Here is a 17,567-nt window from a genome sequence, read left to right on the forward strand (position 1 = left end):
GAGAGAGATTAACTCCAACTTGCATGAAGGTTGAAATTGCAAAGTTGTTGAAGATGGAGAATCGACTATGGAGTCGCTGCAACACTACTAGAGACTGAGAGGATGAACCGGTAAAGAGAAAGAGATAAAAAATTGAAGAGTCACAGAAGAAGACGTGATCGTGAAGAAATCCATATTTAGTAAGACATAAGGACTAAGGAGTAAGTGAATCTAAGACTTTAAGGGACTAAGGGTTAACCGTCAACTTAGAGTCTTAACCATTAAAACTCTAATCCTAATAAACTATTAGGGTTTTAATTTACCTTTAAGGCAGGTATTTGGTTAGATCCATCGATTTAGTGGGTAGATCTGGATCCGAACCGAACCAAATTATAAAAACTTTTTCAAATCTAGGACTTAACCATATTAAATTCAGTTCAAATCGGTTCAAGTTATTTGATTAAGATAAAGATTCGGTATTTGGTTCCTGGTCACTCATTGATACCCTTAATTTAGACTTTATTATGGTTTTTCTATTTCTTTTTTAAATAAAAAAATGGTCCTAAATGATACCAAACACAAAAGGGTGTCAATTTAGAACCGAAACGAAACGGCTGTTTAAAACTGAATTGAATCAAACCAAAATAATGCGATTCAGTTTCATGCTTTAAACCGTTAAATCAAACCAAATTACCTATTTTGAAATTGAATTAGAAATCGTATAAAATTATATTCATTTTAAAATGAGAAATTTACGAAACACCCCCTAAAAATGGATTGAAACTCAAATCACCCCCTAAAATTTGAAAATACTCAGATCACCCCTAGAATAGAGCCCAATACTCAGATTCAACCCTACCGTTAGTGGTCCACCGTTAAACAATGAAGTCAGCCATTTAAATAATTTTTAAAAACCTAAACTACCCTTGTGCAATGTAAAGTTACAATATTACCCTTGCAAAGAAAAAACCCCCAAAGTCTAATATAGAGTTACTATTTTACCCTTGAATCTAAAACCCCCAATATCCATCTTCTGCCTCACATGTTCTGCAACTTAATCGCTGTCCAAGCTCCCCAAAAGCAATAATGGAAAACCAAAAAACAGATCGGCGCCCCCATGATACCCACCTCTCTAAAGTGTGAAACCGCAGCCTGAGAGGAGAAAAACGCTCTTTAATTTTCTAGTTTAGTGTCAGTGTTTGAGGACCTCAGAGAAAAACTGAAACCATGGTCCCTTCCTGCTTCGGTACTCCAAACCAATTGACTCAAGAAACCCAGAAGCCATAAAACCTCATCACCTGCATGTACCAAACTCAGCTCTGGAACTTCCCAACCTTCCTGACAATAACCTGGTCCAAAACCCTTTTCTCCCATTCTTTAATCATCCATGCCTTCGATTTAGAGAAGAGAGAAAATAGTGGATTCCTCTATGTTTTGAAGAAGAAGAATCCTCTTCACGGTTTTGGGGAGTAAAAGCTTCCACGTCTGGAGAGAAAATCCACAAGAGAGTATAGAGATTGAGAAGAAAAGAATGAACTTGGGAGATAGACAGTTCTTGATCTCTCCCTCCCAAGGTTTTATTTCTGAAGTTTTCTTCCTGGATATTGAGACCGGGATCCGACTATTTTCCCTGCCGTGGCTCGAGATTCAAGCCAAGAACAGAAGCACTTAGTGAACCTAGCAAGATCCCTGCGATTTCATTGCCCAAACTAGGGATCAGAGAACCTGGTTTTCTCCATGGGAAGTGCAAAGGTTCGAAACCAACCTGGCTCCAAATCTGTCTCCCTCACCCATCAACATCACCACCGAGTCAAGCTCTATTGGGATTTTTCTAAGGCAGAGTTCACCGGAAACTCGGCCGAGCCTGCCTCACGCTTCTACATTGCCATGATGCCCGCATCGAATTCTTCATCGTGATCTTAGAAAAGATGCGCTGCGACACATCGCCGGAGCTAGCCGAATCTCTCCTTCCGCCGAATCCACATTGTTAGGAAATTTAAAAACACTCATTTAGAAAACAGAAATCAGGTGATTCGGTATACCGAATCTGAATCCAGCATACCGAATGTGTTCATCCGGCTGTTCCAGTGGCTTTGTTGGTTGACTAAGAGAATTTTGAGGAGATGAATCTGAGAAATAGAGGGTTTTGATGTATGGGGCTTTTTGAGGAGATGAACCTCAGAAATAGAGGGTTTTGAAGAAAACCCAATTGCGTTGTTTAATTTCGCACAATCCTCTTGATTGGGAGAAGATTCTTCAAGGGGAAATTATGCTTGAGATTGAGTTGCAGGTCTGAGTCACCATTGGAAGCAGCTGCCTCGCCGTTGAGTCACCATCGGAGCAGTTGCCTCCCGCTCTCTTGTTTTTTTTTTTTTCCCTTCTCTCTGGTGAACTTATGCTTGAGATTGAGTTGCAGGTGTGAGGAAGATAATGAAATTAGGTTGAAGATGAAGGAAAGGGTAGTATTGTAAATTTAATTTTAATGATTTAGTACAAGGGTAAAATAGTCCTTTTATACTAATAACTAACAGTAGATTAACACCGTTAGTGTAGATGGGGTGATCTGAGTATTTTCAAATTTCAGGACGTGATCTGAGTTTCGACCCATTTTTAGGGGGTGTTTCATAAATTTCCCTTTTAAAATTTTAATCAGAAGTGGATGATAAAGTCTTTTTCTTTTTAGTGTTTGGAAAAAATTTGATGAACTATGATCCTAATGAATAAGGGTTTTTCATTGATGAAGATGTAAAAAAAATTGACCCAAACATTTAAAATAGGATCTAAACTGAATATGAAACAAATTAAAACTTCCTAAGAAGTTGAATACAGAAACAAAAAAAGCCGAATCGATTTGAATCGATTTGGTTTTGATTTTGAAAATGTATTCCTATTCTCGATTTAGTTCAATTATTGGTACATTTTATTTCTTAAACCGAGTCGAAATTGAACCGATTGACACCCATACAAACACATCCAAAAACGTTTTTGTGTAACAAAAAAAGATTGTAAAATAGACCAAATCTTAATTTTTGAATTGACCCCTTGAACCGAACCGGTAAGAACCGTCTCAATTATTTCAACACGTTAGCAGATAAAAATTGACGACACGTTTGAGGAAAGTTATCCGCCATCCATCCACCAACTAGTCTTCATGACTCCTTCTACAGTACGGGGTCGATGAGTGACGACAAAATGCTTTCGACTTTGAGGAAAGTTATCCGCCACCGGGGAGGAAGTTTCATCCACCAACTTTCCTATCTGTGAAGAAAAGTTCCTTCGCTGCGGGTGAAGGGAAACTCGATCAACTGACTTTTGATTGCAAGTCAGTCAAACAAGTTATCGAAACTTTTTATTCTCCATCTATTGTGAAGGGTAGTGAGTAAATCAAGCAACTTACAAGATTGTAGCTAGATCAGGCTCTGCAATCTAAGCGAAGAAAGACTCGAATTTCAGAGAAGACGTCTCTCGATGGCAGCTCCTTCTAAGCCCTCATCTGGTTGGAGTCATGATGTATTCCTGAGCTTTAGAGGTGAAGACACTCGCAACACGTTTACTGGCCATCTCTACAATGCGTTGGATGACGCTGGAATTCATACTTTCAAGGACGATGAACGGCTTCGCACAGGGGAGGAGATTGGCCCAGAGCTAGTATCTGCTATCGAGCAATCGAGAATCTCGATCCCCATCTTCTCGAAGAATTACGCGTCAAGCAAATGGTGCCTCAAAGAGCTCGCCAAGATGATTGAATGCAAGAAAACCATGAATCAGCTTGTCCTGCCCATCTTCTACGATGTTGATCCCTCGGTCGTCCGTAACCATACTGGGAGCTATGCGGAGGCTCTTCGGGTACACAACAAAAGGTTCCATCAGACGATCATAGATGAATGGAAAGAGGCTCTGAGAGAGGTTGGGGATTTGAAGGGATTGGAGTTGAAGAAAATCGCTAACGGGTAAGTCCAACGGTCTATATTTTATTTATTTTTTTCGGGGTGGGTGTCCCTATTTTAGTTCAGTATGGCAAGACCTCAGGATCGATTTCCATCTAGTCAATTTCTCTCTCTCTTTTCCCCCCTCTTTAATAATATTTTTTTGGATGAATAAAAATTTCATTAAAATAAGAGAAAAGAACAAGGAGCCCCTAGTACCAGGGGACAAAAAAGAATTACAAAACAAACATAGCAGGCTCTAAGAAGAGGGCTGCAGAAGAGAGGGGGAAAAACTCAGGAAAAAACCCAGGAAATTTTCGGCGACACCCCCTGGTTGGACCGTGGAATTAATGCCACCCCATTAAGTCCCAATATATCAATATCGGCCCAAAAACTAACGGAAAAGGTCTTTGAACTGTTTAATTAGTGATGTGAGCAGGTTAGATTTTTTTAAAAGACTATTTTGCCCCTCCCCTGAAAACAAGTAAACCAAGTCATCTGACCAAAATGCCCTCTATCTTCCTCAAATCGTTTCCCCCAAACCTGCAACTCATCTTCCCAAACCTGCGAATGGATTCAGATTTAGGTAAAAAAAATTCAAATGGATCTTCCCAAGGACTCATGCTCGCCTTTGATCGAAAGGAAGAAGAAATTGAATCGAACCAAGAGGAAGGGTTTCCCTCTGCTCTCTTCTGATTTCTCTAATTTTTTTTTTTCAACATTCGTCTTATAATCGTTTAGGGTTTGATTCAACATGGAAGAAATGGAAAGATGGGAATCAACACTTGTGCCTGGATACTTTGGAGTTAAATGGCTGCCAACTGCGGCTTCACCCGACGGTGCTCCGGTTTTCAAAAACCAAGGCAAACAACAATGAAACTTCGGTCGGTGTCCATTTGCCGGAAAAACAACCCAAAAAAATACCAATTCTTCCTCATTCGGTTACCTAACCCACCCTGTGACTTGCAGAATTTGTTATTTTTTTAAATCTGCAGGTTACCGGAGAGGCTGACGACCGCAACAAAACTGGTAAAGGGGCTCCGGCTGGGGCTGGCCCATGAGAGCATCACGGTTATGGCAGCCTGGCTGCCCAGTTTTTTTTTTTTTTTTTTTTTTTTTAAAATCTAAACAGTTGCAGGTTACCGGAGAGAGATTCACTCCGGCGACCATCTCTGTCGCTGCCCTTTAACTTATCACCCTGCTGTCCGTTTCTGCAGGTTTTTTTTTATTAAAGCGATCGCAGGTCACAGGAGGGAGGACGACCTCACCCCGGCAACCCCCATTGCCAGTCTCCCTGTCCCTCAATGGCAGCCATGACCTTAGTTAGTAAATTCGCGTATAATACGCGGATTATACGCATCCCCATATTTTTAAACGTATAATACTCCCATCTCCATATTTTCCCGTATTTTTATATAAAAAAAACTCATTTTTTAATCAAACAAGTATTATACTCGTATAATACACGTATTATACTCGTATAATACACGTATTATACGTTTTTTAAAATAAAAAAATACCCAAAAGATTATAATTTAGGGAAATGATTTCACTTCCCCTTTCGATTTGCGTTGAACATCCAACGTAGCGGCAATGGAGTTGCCCTCCATCTCCAATCATCCTTCCCATCTCCGTTCAACAAAGCGACACTTAAGTCTTGTACTCTCCTTTTGTTTCTCTGGTCTTTGAACTTTGATGGTGGTAGTGAAGCAAATGAATCTGGTGTGATATTGGCGAGAACGGCTCAATCTCTATTCTATTTTATTCTTGTTTTTCTGTCTCTTGTAGCTAACGTGTATAGTGGAGATCCATATCTGGAACTCTCCCTCTTGTCTTGTGTTGGTTAATTAGTGGGAGCTGGGAAGTGGGAACTCATCCCCTTCACAAGAACACATCTGGTTAAAAATATATGGTTATCTCATTGTAGATAATAAGAAATGTAATGTTGGAAGAATGATTTAATGATAAGGTAATCAACTTGCTCATCTCATTTTCAGACAATCTACATTCATTTCTTGTAGATTATTGATATTTTGGTATGTTAAATGATAATCTTAGAGATGTTATATAGCATATTATATTATTGTGTTTATTTTAGTTCATAAAATCATGATATTATTTTGTTTATTAGGTGATGAATGCATGTTATATAATGAATATATGTCCGTTTTTTTTAAAGTATTATTGTCGTCTATGCCGTATTATACCCGTATTAAACGCGTACCGTATTATTACCGTATGCGTATTATGAAACTGGATTTTTGAAAAGTATTATTACCGTCTAGTCCGTTTAATTGTCATACATATCCGTTCCCGTTCAATTGCCGTTCCCGAACTTACTAACTAAGGCCATGACTGCTTTCGTAGATTTTTTTTTTTATTTATACCCAGACAAACAAATGGCTACTGATTTATTGGAGGGTAAATACAACAGAGGCATGGAGTCAGGGACGAAAGTTGCCGGAGCGAAATGCAGGTCAGGGAGGGAATGGGGTTTCGAGAGGAAGAGTGGATTCCCAAATTTATGTTTTATTCCAAATCAACACTTAAGATTTATTTGTTCAGATCCAATGGTCCAAAACACACCCTTGAAAACCCCAACCCTTTTTTCTATTTTATCATTTGTTTTTTAATATTTTAGTATAGAGGGTAGTTTAGTCATTTCCATTACACACAGTTAACCCTGTTTGTTTGTGGGCCCAAATTGATATATTGGCACTTAATGGGGTGGCATTAATTTCACGGTCCAACTGAGGGGGGGTCGCTGAAAATTTTCCAAAAAACAATAATCATGTTCATTGGGAAGTCAACACATATAAGAAGAAAATAAAGAAAACTTGTTCCTGATATCAAAAGCTATGAAGTTCCAAATCTGATGGAGGCATGGTTTGAGGTATCCAGTTTTGCTGATGACTGATCCCGATACCATATCGGTGACACGGTATGGACAAGGGGTAAAATGGTAAAAAAACCCATTCTTGAAGGAGAATCAGAGCAAATTTGTCCGATACGGCCGATCCATGCCGATATCGATCCGATACCGTAGCGGTTTCCGGGTTGATCGATACCTGTTCCTTTACCGTGCACTAAAACCATGGATGGAGGGCCTTGAATCTTGAAGACCATTTCCTGATATTACTTTCCATCCAAATATGATTGATGATTGCACCAAAAGCAAGTTTACCCACAACATCATAGAAGGTTGAACCACCAAACATCTTGAAAGGGGAGGATCCTCCAACTTCAAGGCCAGATTTTGGATAGAAGACCTTGTCATAAAGAGGTGGGGAAGAGGCAGGCAAAGAAAAGGTGATCCACATCCTCAGAGCCAAGCAAGCAAGGACAATAAACATGGGAAATGGGAATCTAGTGATGAATTAATAAAGACTACGTTGGGAGGCAGTTAGAGAGGGCCCGCCAAACAGTGAAGTTATGCGTGGGGATGTGAGACTTGAACCAAACCAACTTGTGCCAAGGAGCCACAGAGCCATGCACTCCAATGAGATTCCATGCTGATTTGGAGCTGAAGAGACCATTGGAGGAAGTCGACCAAACCACTAAATCACCCGTATTAGAAGGCCTCCTTTGGATGGAAGGTAATTCTCTCCAAACTGCCGCAAGTTGGGGACAGGATATGATGAGATAGGTGGGGCCCATATATCCTGACTAATGATATCTGCAACAGTGGATTTCTTGCGGAGACTTGAAGAGTAGATAGCTCTTGAACTAATCGAGCGAAAGAGGACACCTGAAGGGTGCCAATGATCAAGCCATAGGCGAGTGGAGGAGCCATCCGCAATGAGGGAAGAGATGGCCTAAAGAGCATGACGATGAAGTTTCAGAACCTTTTGCCACACCGAGAAAGAATCAGAGACGGAGGGGGCAGTCCAAATAGAGTCATTACAAAGGAGCCCAAGGAAACCCATTCAACCCAAATACTCTTTTGATTAGAGATAATGTTCCAGATTAATTTGAAAGTGCCTATGACAAACCCAGGATCTGTAACCAGTAGCTACAAGCCAAGTAGTTAGAGAGAGGAGAGAAGAGATAATGATGAAAGGAGAGGAGAGAGGCAACCGATAGATTGCAGTCTCCCTTCTAGAACCAAAATAGTTGCAACTTACAAACATAGCTGGAACAGGAAATAGGAAAGACAATTCTAGTCTAACTACAACTAGGAAACAACCCAAATAAGGAAACAAATAACAAAATAAAAGCAACTACTTAGTCCACGATAGGGACACTCCCCTGTCGTGTTTAACTACAAACCTCCTAACGTTGTAATCTTTAACAACCTGCATAGTTGACCGTTTGAATTCATCTCAAGCCAAGACCAACCTCTTCCTTAGGGAGGCAAACAGAGGCCCAACTGGTAGGGTGAAGGAATCTGGAGGATTCATCTCCTTTCCAAAGGAAGGCACATATAAGGGATTCCAGTGCTTTAGTACCAGACCAATAGATATATTATGATTGGAGAACAGATCTGATCAGTTCTTGGGAACTGGATAGGATAGAAGCTTGTACTTCCAAATCTGAAGCCTCTTGCGCATAGGATCAAGTATGGGAGTGCAATGGTTGGCTGTCAACATACCCAGAACAAGAGGCAACCCCAAGTACTTGATCGGAAGATTGCATAGTTGTCAAGGCATCGTCTAGGCGTCCAGGCGCCTTGTTGGTGTTGCCTTGATTTGGACCCTCTCCAACACCTTGGGTTACCTAGATGCCATGACAACTATGGCCGATAGAGAAACTAGTCTTCTGAGCAAGACTGCCTTTGACATCCTTAGAGACCTTAGTCCCCAACTACGAACAAGCGAGATTTCAAAAGGTTGATCCGAAGGCCTGACAACCCCTCAAAGTGATGCAAGCAAGACATAATGGCCTCGGTTGGCTCAATAGAAGCTTTGGAGAAGATCATTAGGTCATCAAGAGGTTAAGAGCCTTGCACTTAGGGATGGAGGTGATAAGTTGCTGATCCGTACTGGATTGGATGCTTTTGGAAAGGACCTCCAAGGCTAACATGAATATGAGAGGGCAAAGGGGACAACCCTAGCGGATGCCCTTCGAGGAGGTGAAGTAACCAGCTGGACTACCATTGACAAGCAATAAGGATGGAGAGGAGACGCAGTGGAAGACCCAATTGACGAATACCAGAGGGAAAGCTCTATCGTGAGCATAACTTGAGAAATTAACTCCCATCTCAAAGAATCAAATGCCTTATGAATGTCAATCTTTGAGAGGGCAGCGAGAGAATGATCCTATTAAAACCTCTGACAAGCTCATTACAAATGATAATGTTGTCTGAGATGCTTCTACCTGCAATGAGGCCATTGGTTGACACTACTAACTAAAGAGTCCACTACCAATTTGATTATGTTGGCAAGGACTTTGGTGATGAACTTGTAGAGGAAATTACAAAGGGACATGGGTTTGAACTCCGGCATAGCTAAGGCGCCTTCTTTTCTGGGGATGAAGCAAAGGAAGGTGTGTTAAAACTCGGATTGAAGAAGATACTTTTAATTGCTTTGAGGATAAGCTCCCAAATAGAGGAGAAAAACCTCATATTAAAACCATTTGGACCAGGGTCTCTGTTAGCCTTGTGAGAAAGGACAACAATTAGGATCTCTTCCTCAGTGAGGATGGCCTGGAGGGTGACTAGGGATGAATTTGTTCAAGAGATCATCAAGGACCCCTTATGGGGAAGTAATAGGGGAAGGCCTAAAAATATCCTCAAAATAGGCAACATCCTTGGCCTTAATGTCTTCAACTCTGACAATAATGGAACCATCTCTTATTGGGAGTTTATGTAGTGAGGGTATTTTGAGTACTTAGTTATTAACTTGTTAGTTAGTTTGTATTACGCTGTAATGTTTTTTACCTTTTACCTCCCCTAGGGAGTTGTATGTATTTCCATCATCTTACGTTAGTGAATCAATATAGGGGAGAGTCATTACAACTCTCTCCACAAGTTTGCACTCATCTGACTCTTCTCTCATTATCTTTCTCCTCTCACCAACTTCCTCTTTGTTCCCACTTCTTCTCTCACCTTGATCATTGCTCACTTCTGACTTCTCTGGCCAATATCGAAGATAGAATTGACATTAATTCTAAATTTCATCGACCTATAGAAGTAAGCAGAATTGGTGTCACCAAACTCTAACCATTTGACCTTGGATTTTTGCCTGAGAAAGCTATCTACTTGAGAAGATAGGGAGAGGAGCTCCAAGGACGCTGATTGTTCTTCTACCTAGGAGGAGTTGTAAACATATGTTTAGAGCCTCAACTGGATGACAGAGAGCTTATCCTTGCAATCATAAATCAAAGAGGGAGATGTTCCCAAAGGTAGAAGAGTTCCAGCTTTTAAGGGCACACTTGACATTCTGGAGCTTCCTTGTAAAACCAATGAGGGGGAGGAGTGGGCATGGATAAGGTTGTCCCAGACTTCCTTGATAATGGCAGGATAATCAGAGTAAGAGGTTCACATGTCAAAAAATTCGAATGGTTTGGGACTGAATGAGATGGAGGGCTGAACAAGGAGAATAATGGGGCTATGGTCAGAGATGCTGGGGGGGTCAAAGGAAGCATGGGAACAATTGGGAAGAGGGATAAGAGGAGAGCCAGGTTGAATTGACAAGGACACCATCCAACTTGCAGACAATTCTAGAACCCCCACGTCTTCTATAGGTCAATTATGCTAGGTGAGCTTAAACCCAGTCCATCTCAAGTTACTCATACCTATATCCTCAAGGCAGTCATTGAAGGCATCAACTGATGTACTGTCAATGTAATCGTCACCTTGCTTTTCATAGCCATAATGGACCATATTAAAGTCGCTTCCTAGCCCCTAAGGGGATTAATCAATGTGCAAAGCAATGTGGAGAAGATCTAACCAAAGAGAAATCCTCTCAATGGGACAATTAAAGGCATAAATGGCGGTAAAGAGAAAGACTTCCCATAGGAATCAGAAATATTGAGATGGATGAATTGGATGAAGTGGACTACAATGAAACTTGAATCTTGGAGGGGTCCCAAAGGAACCAAATACAACCATTAGGGTGGTGGGGATAGTTGGAAAAGAAAGACCAGCTAGGGGCAGTGGAGTATGCAATGCGGTAGGCATTCAAATCTTTCACTTTGGTTTCAGTAAGGCATAGAAAGCGGAGAGCGACTTAATGTGTGAGTGAATGTCAACATGTTTAGAGGGGGGGATTAAGTCTATTAGAATTCCAAATAAATCCCTGAGTCTTTGTGGGTAGAAAGGGTTGTGCTTCAAGAGTGGACAGCGAAGGACAACTACGATCATGTCTGTGGTAAGCACGAAGAGGGGGATGGAGGCCAATGGGAGGTGGGTGTGAAGATGCCAAAGTCTGAAGTGTGGGGAGGGGTAGCAGTCAAGGAAATGAGCATGGCAGTGGGCGATTGTGGCGAGATGTTGGCAGATAGCATTATGGAACTCTCAGGCGAAGAGGAGGGGAGCCCTGGATGGATGTCAGGTTGGTGGAATGATCCAAACCCGAAGGAGGTAAGGATGGGCCAAAGGAATGATATAAGATAATGGGATAAGAAGAGGTAGAAGGGGACGACTCAGGTTTGAGAGGGGGAGGAATGTGGGTTGGAGGGTCGGTGGGCTTAGAGGAGGGCCCAAGAGGACGAAAGGGAATAGTGGTATTGGTTAGAAGAGGGCTAGAGTTGAACCTCCTAGACCTAGGGTTTGGGGCAGAAGGGTTTGGGTTAAGCCTCCTAGGACGAGGGTTTGGGACAGAAAGGTTTGGGTTATATGGAGGGCTAACAAGGGGGTCTGATAAAAAAGAAGTTGGGCCGAGAGGGCGAAAGGGTTCGTTGAAGGGATAGGTAAAATGAGGAGGGGGGAGGGAAGGAATGGGCAACCAGACTTGGCACTCATCCTGAGAGGGATAGAGTGTAAAATCGAGCAGAAGCAGTGGTGAGGGATAGCAAAGCAGAAGCTCGAGATGACGATGAAGGTTGAAGCGCAGATCCAAAGCCAACTTTAGGATCTAGTCGAGAGCAATTGGTCATGGGACCAGAAGGTAAGAGGTTGTAGGTCCTAGAGACTGTCGCAGTATCGGGAGGAGAGCCCTCAATTTGCACAGTGAAGGTTTCGTTTTTACCATTAGACCTTGCAGTAGGAAGGACCAAAGGTAGGTGCTTTTTGTTAGAATTATGTATTAAGGGTACTTTAGGAACTAGTCTACTTGTTATCTTATATTGTATTTATCCTTGTTTATTTTTCACCTCCCTAGGGAGTTGTATGTAATTCCATATATTATGTTAGTGAAGTAATATAGGTGTGAAAGAGAATACTCTCTAACACACAACATTCTACCATCATCTCTCTTGTTCTTTTCTTCTCCTTCTTCTCATTCATCCTCCTACTCTCATCTCACCTCTTTCTCTCTTGTTCTCTTGCTCTCTTGCATTCCCTACATTCTAACTTGGTAACAGAGCGAAGGTCTTTGGTTTGAGAGTCGTCCTACCGGTGCTCCGCTTCCATTTCTCTCTCTTTGGAACCTTAGGTTACAAGGGGTTCCAAAGGAAGAGACTATTGTGTGAAAAACTCAAAAGGGACCATGAGATAAGCTTGGAAGAGGGTTATAGGAACATCAAAAGGAGGTATGTGAAGCAATAGGAGCTAAAAATAATGGTCACGACACTGTTCAGTGATTTCGGTGTTGGAATGGCTCTCTCTCTCTCTCTCATCCGGCTGTTGATGAAGCTGGGGTAGGGCTCATTTGAATCATCCTAGGCCCCTCTATCACTTCCACAAGCCCTCCGTTCTTGAAGAGAGGGGTTGTGGAACCTCAAGTCAATTCTCTACTATTCTAAAGGCACCACCATTTTATTTTTTTTTCTTTTTCTCTTCTGGTTTCTCCTCCATCGAGCATTATTTTAGAATGGAGCTGGGCTTGCTAGAGTCGCCTAAGGGGTGGCTTTCAACCCCCCAAGGCCTTGGTTACTAAAGAGGTGAGTTGGTGGAGCGCAAGTGCACAACTTGTGCTCCTCTAAGCTGCCAGGTACCGCCAGATTTGTGTTGCTGCCCTATGGTTTTGCTCAAAATGCTTCGTATGGTGAGTTTGGTTGCTATTGGTGGATGAGTTACATCATTTGGGGCTTATATGTTGCCATGGAATGAAGTTAAATCATGAAGGGTGTATGTGAGTTGGCTTACTTCAAGTTTTTCATGGTTGCCTACTTGCTGGATATTTTTAGGTAGAGTGTACTCCCCATTTGGTTTGGGAATCATCCGTACTTTCTACGTGTGTTCCTATATTATGTCCGAGGTTGGAGGAAGAGGCCAAGGGCCATCCCAAGGGAATAACATGGATAGATTCAGCTGTAGTCACTGTGGGAAATCTGGGCACACTAGAGAGAGATGTTGGATACTTTATGTCTGTTCCTCGGTATGCATGCGTGAAGAGGAGCAGGCACACACTATGATGCGAGGTTGAACCTATAGGATATCCATAATTCCGTATGGACTACAGGCGGAACACAGTTCTATGGGAAATCAGGCCACTAGAGAGAGATGTTGGATACTTTATGTCTGTCCCTCGGTATGCAAGCGGTGAGAGAAGCGAGCACACACTATGATGATTGAGGTTGAACCTGTAAGATATCCATAATTCCATATGGACTATAGACAGACATCAGTTCTCTCACTCAGGATGATATTGCAGCATTTCGCTGGGTTTTGTCATATCTGGATAGCTCTTCTTCTACACCTATAGTGCTAGATTCTTCTGCTTCCACCATACAGGCCTCTAAAAGTGCTTCTTCTACTGCCTCTTCGTGGGTCATTGACTGTGGAGCCACTGACCATATGATGGGCGTATCTCAGTGTTATGACTCTTAATTTACCATGTATGCCTCGATGTTGTGGGCTTTATCGGCTGAAGATTCGAACCGATCTTCAAGTTCCCTAATGATGGATTCCGAAGAATCAGCTGATGTAGCTATTTTGGAACTTGAGAAACCGGATGGGACCTCGCATATAAGTTTTGCATGCGATAAATGCATCATGGAGCATATGTAAAACCTGTCAATCACTTAGGCCGGACCATAGGTAAGAACCTGTTAGTAATGCTATATAAAACTGATGTCTTAATTATGTAATATTGGTTGAAATGTAATTTTTCCCCTGTAGAACCCACATGCCCGTTCTAGGTTGAGCTGCCCGCATACCTTCACAGTCGGGCTCTCATTTGTGTTGCGGGATATCATTCCCAGGGCTTAACTATATTTCCTTCTTGAGTTAACTACCTTTTAAATAGTTAGGAGAATCTATTTCTACAAACTATTTCTAAGATGACCCAAAACAAACTGAGTAAGAATCATCTGATAAAAATTTTTAAATGCATCACAGACATCACTTTTATGTTTCATAAGAACAGTCCAAGTAGCACGAGAAAAATCATCAACAAAGTAACGATAGTTAAATAAAGAGGTAGTAGGGGAAGGTCCCCAAACATCTGTACGCACAATATGAAAAAAAGAGGCAGATTTATTACCATGATATGGCTAAGGTGAACGACAGTGTTTGGCAAACATATATGGTTCACAGTGAAAAACATGAGAAGAGGCAATAGAAAAAAAGTGAGGTAATTGTTTCCTCATTGCAACAAAATATGGATGGCCAAGACGATGATGCCATAACATAACAGAATCCACAGAACTACTATCCACACACATAGGACTGAGTTTTGAGCAAAAAAGGTTAAAAAAGATAAAGGCCTTTCTTGAAGACTCGCCTAAGCTTTAAAAAATGCCTAGACTCGGTCCTGGTTGATATGATTTTTCCCTTAACTCGTAATTTTGTCTAAGTCATACAAAAACTAATGAGTTATGTCGCTTTTACTGTGCCCTTTGCTGCATCGTGTTTCACACTTTTCTCCTTGGTTGAAGTCTTAATGAAGAACTGTTAAAGAATTGTTGTTTACGAAGAGTAACATGACATAGAAAGTAATGCATTTAATGCCCCCATTTACCCGCTTTATTTTTCCTTGTAAAAAGTTCAAGCATCATGCATTCAGGTTTGATTTTATTTCTATTATATTATATGTATTAAAAGGAACATGATTCATCACTTAGGATTTTATTTATATATTAAATATATTAAAAAAGAAAAATGTTACTCGTTTTTCACCAGGTTTTGAAGAGGAGAATCGAGTAAAAAAAATCTGGTTTTCCAACTATGATTTTCCCCCTAACTCTTGTATTTTTTTCTTAATTAAAATTAATTTTATTTTTCTAGAAAAAATAATACCAAGAAAACTAAGTAGCCAATGCGAGAAGAGGCAATGGATGTGCTCGGAAAGGTATGGTAGCAAAATGGTAGTCCGAAAGGAATGTTCTTGGGTAAATTTTCCTAGGTCAATGCCTGTGATCAGTCACATTTGAGACTCTAGCCAACCGCGTCTTAGTATTGGTATAATTATGACATGGTTCATTCAACTAGAAAAAGGAACCTGTAAGCTTTAGCGCTATCGCTTTCTTGTGGCGTGTCTCGCTGCTCTTGTGGCCTCTTTCTTTTTTTTCAGAGGTATGATTGCGAAATCGATGTTTGAGAAGTCCAATCTCATTCCGTACTCGAACCGGGGACCACTAGGGGGCTTCGAAAAGAGAAGAAGCAGGGCAAGAAGCATCGAATGCAAACAAAGCGGGTGAACTTACTGATTTGATCTTTTGTATCCGGATTCCTCAACTAATCCAACTAATGCTGATCTATCTCTTGAATGGAAGCTAACAGCCTAGCATAATTTATGAAAAAATGGAATAAGACATGAATCATCATTTTCAATGTAAAATACTTCAACAATGCTTTCAATAATTCTCAAGAATTGTCAAAGTAAAACAGAACTTTCCCCCTATTTTCCTGAATTTTCTGTTATTATTTAAAATAATTTGAAAATTAGTGAAATTAAAATAATTAATTTTAAGACTGAAAAAAGGACACTGTGAGGCCATAGATTGGCCAATGTTGTCCAACATATATATTGGTGACCTCCAAACAGTTAGTATAACCCCTATTTTTTTCTTTTTTTTTTGCAAAATAATAATTTTTTATTTGCATAGAAATTAAAAAATATTTTAAAAATAGAAAATACAATCTCATTCCATCAAGTTATTGATCGGGGCCGCATTTTCAACATATAAAATTTGAACAACTGCAAGAAAGTATTCGTCATATTTCTTTGCAACAAATACTTTTGGAGAAAAGTGTGTTACCTTCAAGTTGAATTCTCCTCCAAATGATGTTGTTGTGCAACAAATCTCCTCCAAATGTTGTTCTTGAACAACAAATTTACTTGTTCCAAGCAAGATTGGAGAAGATTTGGTAAAAAAATAGCATTTGTGGGGGGTTTTCTTCACACAGAGCCAAGACTAACTGAGACTGGTCAAAATTTTGACCTAGTCTCATCGAAAAATTGCTTTTATAATAAGTGAAATGTAGCAGTTTCATCCGAGATGAAATTTCGGCCGAAACATTCCATACTTCTTAACTCGTGACTGGTTTCGACTCAGTACCTATTGAAACCGAGAAAAGAATCGAGATCTCAGTGGGACTTCGAACCTTCTTGTCCGGGCTTTGGACCAGCGGCAAAATACCTACATGTTAGAAGATGGGAGAAGAGAATGAGAGCTGAAATGCTTGAGTGAGTTGTGACTCTCCTCAGCCCCTCTATATAGATTTCATTAATTATGACAAAATTACAAGTATACCATCCATAGCCAACTATCATAGCTAAGGAGAAAAATAAAGAAACAAATAACAAAGGAAAAAACCCAAAGTACCCTTATTACATAACTCAACACTCCCCCTCAAGTTGGTGCATATATATCATGCATGCCAACTTGACTAAACTAGGATGAAACAACTTTCCACTTAGACCTTTGGTGAGTTGATCTCCTGACTTCACAAAGGGTATACAGATCTAACCACTTTCTAACTTTTCCTTGATGAAGTGTTTGTCGATCTCCACATGCTTAGTACGATCATGTTTCACTGGATTGTGAGCAATGCTGATTGCCACTTTATTGTCACAGTACAACATCGTTGGATGATGAACAGAACTACCAATATCCTGGAGTAAACTTTGAAGCCATTATAGTTCACATATGCCCTTGGCCATTGCATGGAATTCTGCTTCAGCACTGGACCTAGCCATCACATTTTGTTTTTTACTTCGCCATGTGACAAGCTTACCTCTAACAAAGGTACAATAGCTTGAAGTGGATTTTCTATCAGGGTTACCAACCCAGTCAGCATCTGTGTAAGCCTCAATGCAGAGATGATCATGTGGAGATAAGGGAATCCCTTTCCTTGGAGCTGACTTCAAGTAGTGGAGAATACGAAGAACAGCAGCCATATGGGTGGAGTAGGGACCATGCATGAACTGACTAACCAAACTAACAACAAACGTAATGTCTGGTCTCGTGTGGGAGAGATAGGTCAGTTTTCCCACTAACCTTTGATAGCACCCCTTATCAACTGGATCACCATCCTTCTCTTGTAGACGAGTAGTAACCTCCAGAGGGTTGTCACATGGGTGACATCCTAATTCCTAACAAACCAGTCTCTGAAAGCAAGTTTAGAACATATTTCCTTTGGGAGAGAAAGATGCCTTTAGGAGAACGGGCAACTTC

General features: G+C 40.8%; 1 protein-coding gene across 1 annotated transcript in view; it reads left to right on the plus strand.

The window, feature by feature from the left end:
• Positions 1-3,413: 3,413 nt before the first annotated feature.
• LOC122642383 (disease resistance protein L6-like) overlaps positions 3,414-17,567 on the plus strand; it is a 93,219-nt gene continuing 79,065 nt past the window's right edge. Inside the window, exon 1 of the mRNA XM_043835833.1 lies at positions 3,414-3,929. Within this exon, the coding sequence (XP_043691768.1) occupies positions 3,448-3,929 (482 nt within the window). The 5' untranslated portion in view covers positions 3,414-3,447. The remainder of the gene's footprint in view (positions 3,930-17,567) is intronic.

The sequence above is a fragment of the Telopea speciosissima genome, chromosome 10, assembly GCF_018873765.1.
Source record: "Telopea speciosissima isolate NSW1024214 ecotype Mountain lineage chromosome 10, Tspe_v1, whole genome shotgun sequence".
Lineage (NCBI taxonomy): Eukaryota > Viridiplantae > Streptophyta > Magnoliopsida > Proteales > Proteaceae > Telopea > Telopea speciosissima.